Source organism: Fukomys damarensis, unplaced genomic scaffold (assembly GCF_012274545.1).
Source record: "Fukomys damarensis isolate Sample0158 unplaced genomic scaffold, DMR_v1.0_HiC HiC_scaffold_27, whole genome shotgun sequence".
Classification (NCBI taxonomy): Eukaryota; Metazoa; Chordata; class Mammalia; order Rodentia; family Bathyergidae; genus Fukomys; species Fukomys damarensis.
Window position 1 is genome coordinate 22,188,819 of NW_022900939.1, and position 10,132 is coordinate 22,198,950.

General features: G+C 44.7%; 1 protein-coding gene across 2 annotated transcripts in view; it reads right to left on the reverse strand.

The window, feature by feature from the left end:
• Positions 1 to 1,040: 1,040 nt before the first annotated feature.
• Ccs (copper chaperone for superoxide dismutase) overlaps positions 1,041 to 10,132 on the reverse strand; it is an 11,929-nt gene continuing 2,837 nt past the window's right edge. For both annotated transcript variants that reach the window (XM_010635868.3, XM_010635869.3), the window contains 6 exons: positions 7,878 to 8,015; positions 7,489 to 7,666; positions 6,961 to 7,021; positions 2,099 to 2,176; positions 1,925 to 2,028; positions 1,041 to 1,823 (listed from right to left, as the gene is read on the reverse strand). In XM_010635868.3, the coding sequence (XP_010634170.1) occupies positions 1,670 to 1,823; positions 1,925 to 2,028; positions 2,099 to 2,176; positions 6,961 to 7,021; positions 7,489 to 7,666; positions 7,878 to 8,015 (713 nt within the window). In that variant the 3' untranslated portion in view covers positions 1,041 to 1,669. The remainder of the gene's footprint in view (positions 1,824 to 1,924; positions 2,029 to 2,098; positions 2,177 to 6,960; positions 7,022 to 7,488; positions 7,667 to 7,877; positions 8,016 to 10,132) is intronic.

The window sequence follows — 10,132 nt, forward strand, 5'->3', positions numbered from 1 at the left end:
CCTTTATCTAGCAAGATAAAATAACTATATCAGCCTAAAGCACTAATTGGGCACTAACTCAGCAAACTAGGCAGACATGCTCTCCACACAAGATATTTGAAGTTTCCTTCCTTCCTCTCTCCTCCCCTCCCTTCCTTTTTCCAGGTCTCATCCCCAGCCTCCTAGAAAGTGGTAGAGAACAGTGAGTAGTTCAGCCATAAAAGGGTTATCAGCCCAGCTATAATTCCAGACTGGAGATGAAAGGTCAGGGGTTAGCTATGGGCAGAATGCAGGAGTTCTTCAATGACCTGAATCCTGGGCTTCAGGTTTAAAAGGGTTAGCTGCCAGGGGCCACAGGGAAATGAAAAATAACCAGCAGAGGATTGGCCAGAAGAAGCAGGATCCAGGGATGATCTCAGGAGGCAGTACCAGAAGCCGTGAAACAGCAAGGCCTGGGGCATGGAAGCAGAGCCAGGAGCCTCAAAGCCAAGGCCAACTAACTGTAAAGCTACCATCTTATCCCAGGCAGGGAGCATAGGAGCAGAATTTATAGTCTGACAGCTCACCCTGTTGTAAAGTCAGCTTTGTCAAGGATGAACATGCCTGATGTGGTCCAGCAGGGTAGGGGACAGAGCAGTATGCTATTCTAATTAGCAGCAACTGGCTGCAAGGGGTGCTTTGCTGGGGTTGCATCCAGGGACCCCATATGCCTCTGAAACACATCCGCTACTCACTTAACTATATGCCAGGCCCTATGCCAAGCACTTTACTTATCAATTGAGAGTTAATTATGTTAGTCTTTTACTTATAAAACAAATTAACTCAAACCAGATTAAAATTTTTAAGGTTGGGTGTCATACATTAGAGGGATACAGGAGTGTTTTTTGAATTCCAGGTCAAGAGGCAACTGGCCTCAGGAAGGGCCAAGATAGGGGACTCCAGGGATGCTGGAATTCTCCAGAAATTTTGTTTTGTTTTGTTTTTTTTGGAGATAGGGTCTTGCTATGTAGTTCAGGATGGCCTTGAACCTACCATGTAGCCCATCCTGGTCTAGAACTCACAGTAATTCTCTTACCTCGGCTTTCCAAGTACTGGGATTACAGGTATGATCCACCATGCCTGGTTTTCTAGCAACTTTTAGGTTCTCTCAGGGCATCTGCCTCATTCCTCCTCCTTTGCAGATTGGCTTTTCCTGATATTCACATGATAAGACAGGAGGAAGTAAAGTTCCCATAATCCCATGGTATGGGTCCAACCACAGCTGGGTCCACTCTGATTCTTTGGGGAAAGCAGAGTTCAGTACAGGTTGAAATCCATTTGGTTCCAATCAGACATAGTGAAGGGGAAGAGGAGGCCATATACAGAAGTATCACTGCTGTGACCCCACATTATGACATCAAGGAGGAAGCAAGTCCCCTGGGGTATGTATGGATTTGAATATGACTTTGTTTTGCTCCTAAGGGCAAAGGGGTTACCCTTGATGAGGACAGAGACAGAGAGCCCATATGTTCACCAAGCCCATTAAGGGACACAGAGACACAAACACAACACAAAGTTCTTTATGAAAATAAAAGTTTAGTTTGCCAAGGCATCATCACAGCCACTGTTGCACCTAGTTGTTGTAGGCCTGGGCAAGTGAGGAAGAAGGCATTCAGCTGGGAGGAAGAACAGATCTAAGATGAAGCTCTGCTCAGAGGTGGGCAGGGGGCTGGACCGAGTTCTTCCGGCCCTCACCAGCAACGGGCCGGCCTCGCTCCTCCCAGATAGTGAGACCATCACAGGAGCAGATCTGTTTGGGGTTCTGGAAAAGGCCAGCAGAGCGTGCGATGATGCCACAAGCCAATCTGCAGAAGGATGTGGGGTCAGAGTAGGCCCTCATCTGGTTCCCCCCAGGGTCCATGCACCACTGGTAAAGCACAGCCTCCTGCTGGGTGGCAACACTTACCTCTCCCCAGAGTTCCCTGTGATCTTGGATAAGGGATGGCCTCCCCGGCCCAGGTCATCTTCTTTCTCATCGATAACCAGGCTACGGCCAATCACATCCCACACCTTGGAGGAGAGACAACAACCCTCAGCCCACTGTCCATTAGAAAGGGTTCCCACCTTCTTTCCACCTCACCTTCAGCTGCTCATCCTCTATCCGGAAGATGGCTTGGCCATCAGCATCAGCATGGACATTGCCCAGGTCTCCACGGTGCTAGAATGAGACCGAAAAAGAAAGAATTACATGAGGCACAGCTGCTATCATCCAGCTTCCTGGTAGCGGATTCCTCGTCTCAACTCCCCAAACTACCAACTTCCTCCTATGGCTAAGTCTGATTAGATCAAGGACAGCCCAGGACTCAAGTACAGCAACTGGTCACTCCTCCATAAATAAATTCCTGAGCAGAATGCCAGAATACTGGAAAGAGCCAGCCTTCTTCTTATAAACCTGTTGCTGGCCCTGCTTCCAGCCTCCAAGAGCCACATTCCTGCTTCTTTCCAAGCCTGGTTCCCCAGCCTCCTAGTGGCTCCTTGGCAGTCTTTAACTCCTCAGGCTTTATTTGGCCATGCTTGGCTTCCCTGATCATTCCAACAGCCAGCATACTTCCCTAACCCCAGCACCAAAGAACAAAGAAACACAAGAAAATAAAGGGCTTGTCGTGGCCCCAAAAACTGGCTCTGTCCACCTTCCTTTACAAAAAAGTGTCATGACATATTTACTTAGCATATCTTGCAAGGCAGACATTCTGCCAGGCATGTCAGGAGTATATACAGGGGCCCTCTCCAAGACCTCAAATGTGAAACAGATGTGATTATGAAACAGTGTGAGGATAACAGTTGATGAATTTTGGGTGATGGGACCTTACTGGTGAGCCACAGAAATTACATCTGCCCAACCTGGCACGTGGAACCTGAAGTGTGGACTGATCCATCTGCCCTTGCTGCTGGATAAGAGCATGTCGGTGTGTGCTGGGGCTGACAGCTGCAAAGAACATGGGCTCTGCTTTATCTTATCCAGATGGACATCTGCTGCTGGCATCTGGTACTTTTGTTATGCTGCCCTGTGTTGGGGACTTCAGTGGTAGAAAGATGGAACCTGGAGGAGTGTCTTTGGCTGGGCTGGACTAGGGAGCAGACTGGGGACTGTGGCCTGAGGCATGACCCTGCAGGGGGTCAGGGAGAAGCAGACTTTCCAGTCCCTCCCCTCAGCGTACTGGTGGGGAGGCCTTCAATATCACACCTACACACTGAGCCCAGCCTGTACCCTCAGGCACTAAAGAACCAATAGGGGTTTCAGGGAGGGAATGGCTTAGTTCCTCTGTGCTTCACAGCAATCCCTCTAGTAATGCCTGAGGAGGAAAGACTAGAGGGGGATGAAAAGACAGGAGAAGGAAGCTTAGAGATCATCAGGAGATAGACAAGGGACAATTAGGCTTGGATGTAAATTTCTGTACTCATAAGCAAAACCATGTAATGAAAACCCTAAAGAAACTTGCCAAATATTCATATACTATTAATAAAAAGCTTAACTTTTTATGAAGGGCCATACTTGCCTATAAAGTTTGTACAACAAAGCAAAAAAATAACAAAAAAGCAATACTTGCAGCTAGTGGCAAAATATAACCCATATAATTCTAAAATCATGCAAATAAGGGTATTAAAAGGGTTTATGTCTAAAAAATGTAAATACTTGGTTGATTAGAGGTTATGCATACTGGGGAATAATAAAACATTATAAGGATAAAATTACAGAAAATCCCTCCTAGTAATAAAGTAAGATCCATGTAGACAAAAAGATGAATCATCCTGATATCCCTTCAGGGAAGGTCGAGTCATAGCCCATGTATGTGCAGTGTGGTCAGCAGATAGCCTGCTATCAACATCTGCCTTGTCTTCCCACTTTCCTTCCCTAGGTATGACCCCTAATATACATCTTGTAGTCCAAACTTACAAACAAACAAACAAAAAACTTGCCAGACATCATGGCGGCCTTGGCCACTCACTTTTTTGTTCAATTCATTCTGTCTACACCCAAGTGCTTGAGTTCAATATGACTACTGACTACGGTACTTTCAGGGAGAAAATGCAGGTCACGAGGCAATCTCTTGCCCTTCAGAAATGCTCCATTGTGTCACATCTCAAGGCTTTGCCTGATCAGGTCCCTGTGCTGTGTCTGCCTTCTCCACTCTCACCTTTCCTCCTGCTAGATTCCTGTGCATCACCTCTCGAGGCTCCCAAGGCAGACAACACGTCCCATATTCACATTCACATTCTGTGTGATTTATCTCCCTTGAGGATGGGCTGCACCAAGTGTCACTTCCCAGGTTAGGTTACAATAAGAATGTGGATTCGGGGTGCTCATTCACAAGTTCTGAGAGAAGCCAGCTGCCATGTCATGAGCTTCCCTAGGGAGAGGCCCACATGGCAAAGGACTGATGTCTGGCCAGCAGCCAGGGAGAATCCCAGGCCTGCCAACAGCAACATGAGCAAGCTGGGAAGCAAATGCTCATGTCAGGCCCTGAAATGACTGTGGTCCCATGAGAATCTGAACCAGAGGCACACAGATTCTTGCCCCATAAAATTGTGAGATAATGAATGTTTTTTGTCTTATACTCCTAATATTGGAATCCTTTGATTTGAGGTAATAGGTCACTAATATCCTGACTACAAACATCTAATTGTGCAAAGAACCAGACAGAAACCCCTCTCCAAGTTCCCTGGACACAGAGAAAAAATTATGACTATGAGAAAAGAGACAGAGCTGTCAAAAGTTTAAAAAAATCAGTCACATGAATTAAGAAACATGTACAGATTGAATATGCTTTATCTGAAATGCTTGGGGCCAGAGTGTTTGCTTCTAGTTTTTGAATTTTGGAGTTTTTCATGTTGGTTGAATATTAGTTGAATAGCCCTAATCTGAAAATTCAAACTCTTAAATGAGCTCCAAAGTTTCATATTTTGGAGCACGTAGACTTTGAAATTTTCAGGTTACAGGTATGTTCGAATGATACCACAGACTCACTGGCTTTGTATCAGAAGATAGCAAATTTCCATCCAAAAGAAAATAAACAGTGTCTGGGAGGACATAAGAAGGAGCTGACAGTTTCCCAGCATCAGGAACCAAAACTTCCCCTTGGACTATATCTCCCAAGTGCAGGGGGGACTCACACCCCTAGAAGGGAGATGCTACTAGACAGATGAGGAGCCCTTAAGGAACATGAAATCACTGAGAGGGAAAGCAATCCTCTCTTCAGTGGTTTCCCAAACCCTGGGAAGACATTAAGGAGAAAGTCTCAAGTCAGTGCTAACAAGTGTTTAAAAACTCACTAATGTCCTCTCATTTCCACTTTGACAGAGATAAAGCAGGTCTCAGTCTCCAGGAATCTGAGGTCAGACTCTAGCAAGGTCCTCCCTCCCCTGCTTTTGGGGGGTGCTTTCATTGATTTATTTTTGTAATGATCTTCCTCTTATGGCTAGAAGTGCTGGTTTTTCATATTAGGTAGTAATACCAAGTTTTGTTTTATTTTGATGGAACTAGGCATTGAACTCAGGGCCTTCATACTGAGCTACTGCTACAGTCCTTTGGGCTGGGCTGGGCTGGGCTCAAACTTGGCAATCTTCCTGGTTGAGCCTTCCAGTGTACTAGGATTATAGGCATGTGCCATCACACCTAGCTTCAAGTTTCTCATTAAAAATAAATCTTGGTCAGTGGTTCCACCACCTGCCTCGCAAGCACAAGGTCCTAAGTTCAATCCCCAGTACAAAAATCAATCAATTGATCGATCGATCAATCCTGGGCCAGGATTTAGCTCAGTAGTACCACTGCCTGCCTTGAAAGTACAAGGTCCCAAGTTCAATCCCTGGTACCAATAAATTAATTAATTAAATAATTAATTTTTAAAAATCTACCTCAGGGCCAGGGATTTAGCTAGGTGGTGCCATACCTGCCTCGCAAGCACAAGGTCCTGAGTTCGATCCCCAGTACTGAAAAATAAATAAATAAGTAAATCTACCTCAGCCAAGGCAAGTGCTGTGCACCTATAGTTCTACTACTTGGGAGGCTCAGGCAGGATTGGTTGAGCCCAGGAGTTTAAACTGGCTGAAAGCTAGGCATGGTGGCACACAACTATAATCCCAGCACTTAGAAGGCTAAAGGAGAATCACCATGAGTTCCAAGCCAGCCTAAATTGTCCAAAGCAGGACCCTGTCTAAAAAACAAGACCAGCCAGAGCAACGTAATAGCGAGATCCATCTCAGTCAGTCAACAATCTACTTTAATGATATGAAATGAAGTCTTGATTTGCTTCAAAGTCATGATGAAGATGGGCCAAGTACGTAGAAGAAACAAAACTGATCTTGAACTGGTAACTTGAAATCAAACGATTAGGAAACAGGAGTTTATGACATTTGTTTCTCTATTTGAAATATGCTTGAAACTTTGCCGTGATAGATTAAAAAACTAAATAAAAACAACTAAATTTACCTAAGGAAAAAAATGAGTGAACTTAAGTGATTGAATAATGAAGATTACTAGTTGGATTCAGATAGGGCCAAAATCATCAAGGTGGCACATGAAGATGGGGGCAAGAATTTTCTGATGAAAAATGGAACTCCAAGGTTGGAGAAGTAGTGTCAAGATGGCATTTTTAGTAAAATCTTCCACTTCTACAGCCTCCTATCTCTGGGAGGTGTTCTCCCATTGCCCCTCCCCCCTCAGAATGGATCAGGTGTTGAATCTGGGATCCTAGGGTTTGTGTCAGGCTTCTCTTATTGTACCACAACCACAGGACTTGGTGATCTCCTCTACTAGACTGTGAGCCCCTGGGGGGAGGCCCTGGGCTGTGCACTGTTGTATCCCAGGACCTTGATTATGGAAAACATGAATAAAGGTCCCTAAGCTAAACAGAGATCAAGTGAAAATAAAAGGTCCCAAGAGCTGCCTGCCCTGCTTCTGAGAACAAGGGTTCTCTCTATGCCCAGCCCAGCACAGACACTTACCCGGTCAGAGTCCTGAGGGCCCCCATGAGACGTTCCATCAGGGTTGAAGTGGTCCCCACAGCTAAGGAGGTAAGGCACCAGGTGGGCAACCAAACTAGCTCACAGGCCAGGCAGTCCACCCTCTTCTCTATCTATATTTGCGTCATTCATTCATTCATCACTGAACCAACAGCCTGGGTTATGCCCTCAATGAATTTCTGGTCCAAGACAGACACAAATGAGTAAACAACAAAAGGTATCATAGCAGGACAAACACCCTGATGTGGGTATCCTTTCCTTCCTGTTTCCAGGAGTCATCTCTCTCAGAGGCAGTCAGGTGGTTCCTGGTAGGAGCCTAGAGTCAGATCTTAATTTGAACTCCCAGCTCTACCTTTTTATACACTTGGGGCCTTTCATAAGTCATCTAAACTGTATGAGCCTCAGTTCCTCATCTGTAGACTAGGGTTATGTGCCTCCCAGGTACTTGTGAGGGCCTGATGTAAAAGCATGTAGCCAAGGGCGGTATAAGGAAGATTACAGATAACTTACCTGCTGCAATCCTTTGTGAGGTCCCCATATTGATGGACATGGAGCCCATGCAAGCCAGGCTGCAAGCCGTCAATGGTTCCCTCGATGAGGCACCGCTCAGGGCTCAGCTGTAGGAAACGTACCACCCCCTGCACAGGGCCAAGGCCCCCCAGAATGGCCACTGCTGCCCCCAGATTCTCTGCAAAATATTGGACAGTTAGCCTGGCTTGCCACCTCAACCAGCCCTATCCCATTATCAGCTCAGAAAGGCCAATGAAAGAATCTCATACAACTTTCACCCCATTCCCAAAGCCACTCCAAACCAGAGCACAAGAATCTCATGGTTAGATTTGTACCAGCTCTAGGCCAATCCCAGACAGGTCAACGCCAAAGTCATGATGACCACTTACGCAATTGGCTGCTGCCCATGCCCTTGAGTACAGCCTGCCGCCCCGTGCCTTCCAGGAGTGCCTGCACCTCCTGGCTAGGCAGAGTGGTCTGCACTAAGACCATTTGATTCTCCAACTGCACCTCTACATCCTGGATACCTGGGAGGAGAAAGCGGGCAGAGGGCAACAGAACGTTGGCACCCTGTGCTGGCAACAAGGAACAAATGACTCCCAAATCCCACTCCCACTAACCTTACTATGGCCAGAGCTAAGCCTGGAAGCTGCCCTCTAGATGTATGGCCTTGAGTCCTCTTAACCTTTTAATTCCTCAGAGTCTGTTTCTTTATGTATCAAGTGGGGATAATAGCCAAATTTCAGGATTTTTGTGTCTTTGTTACAGACCACACTTATTTATAACTGTTTGTTTGTTTTTCTTTTTCCAGTACTGGGGATTGAACTCATGACCTTCATACTAAACTACATCCTCACATCCTTAGCCCTTTACTTTTTGAGACAGGGTCTTGTTAAGTCACTAAGTTACCAGGCTGGTTTCAAATTTCCAATTCTTCTCACTTAGCCTCCCAGAATGCTGGGATTACAAGTGTGCACCACAGCACCCATCTTATTTATAGCTTTTGAGATATTTAAAATTCTTCTTAAAATGTTTTTATAAAAGTGGGCTATCCATAGCAGCATTATGGTAACAGCTGAAAGGTGAAAACAACCTGGAGGCTCATCAGCTGATGGACAGATAAGTAGTAGTAGTATCCATATGATAGTCTATTAGCCATAAAAAGGAAATAAAAGTATGGATAAATGTTCTAACATGGATGAACTCTGAAACACTTTGTTATATAAAAACTGTCACAAAAAACACACATATTATGCGAAGCTATTTACAAGAAATGTCCAGAACAGGCAAATCTATAGATAGAAAAATAAAATCAGGTGGGGGAATAGGAAGATGATAACTAAAGAACACAAGATTTCGTTCAGTGATACAAAATTTAAAGTTCATAGTGGTAATGGCTGTACAACTCTGAATATATTAATTTCCTTGTAGACTTTATTCCTTAAAATTTATTTTTATTAGTACATGTTTGCAGCACATGATTATCTTCATTGTGGGGAGCTGGTACATACACATAACACATTTTAGTTCTTTTTATGTCCCCTTCCCCACTTCCTCTGCCTCTGCAATGTATACTTTAAATGAGCGAATTTTATGGTATGTAAATTATATCTCAATAAAACTGTTATGTGCATTCAGGGGGTGGGGGCTATTGACATCATCCTGAGAGCTGACACTGACTAAGAAAGTACCATGGACCAGGCCTCTTCGATGCATTTTACCTGTACTGACTCGTTTGATACAGTAACCCTGTGAGTTAGGTGCTATTATCTCTATCTTATAAATGGGAGAATTGAGGCACAGAGTGATTAAGAAATTTGCTCAAAGTCATATTTGAGTAAGTTGTGCAACAGGAAACCCTAGGTAGCCTAGCTCCAGAATATAAACACTTAATTCAGACATTCTACTTACCCCAAGAAGCAGGCTCTTGCTTCCTGGCCAGGATGAGACCTCACATACACACACTTACCCTATAGCAGCTCCCACATCCCCTGAGTGACCCACTGTGCAGAGTATAGTCTTCTGTTTCACTCACTAGGCTGCTAGCTCTGTGTGGTCCACTATGGACCATGTATGCAAGCCTGTGGGATGATTCTTACATACTTCTATGGAAATAGTCTCAGCTGAGCATGGTGGTACATGTCTGTAATCCCAGCACTCAGGAGGCTGAGGCAGGAAGATCATGAGTTTGAGGCCAGCTTTAGCTACATAGCAAGTCTTAAGCAAACCTAGGCTACTAGGGAGGCCCTGTCTCAAACAACAATAACAACAACAACAATATAAAGTGGGGATAGCGTAATCTCAGCACTCTGGAAGGCTGAGGCAAAAGGACTGAAAGTTTGAGGCCAGGCTGAGTAACTTAGTAAGACCCTGTCTTAAAAAAATAAAAAGAGGGTTGGGGATGTAGCTCAGTACCAATGGCCTGATTTCAATCCCCAGAATAAAAACTTTTTTTTTTTAGACCTCACATAACTTATGCCATGTTACCTGAGGAAAGGTTTTTTTTAAAATTAGGGCATTAGGGGCCAGGGATTTAGCTCAGTGGTTCCGCTGCCTGCCTCACGAGCGCAAGGACTCAAGTTTGATCTCCAGTACCAAAAAAAAAAAAAAAAAAAAAAAAAAAATTCTGTCTTTTTAAAAATTT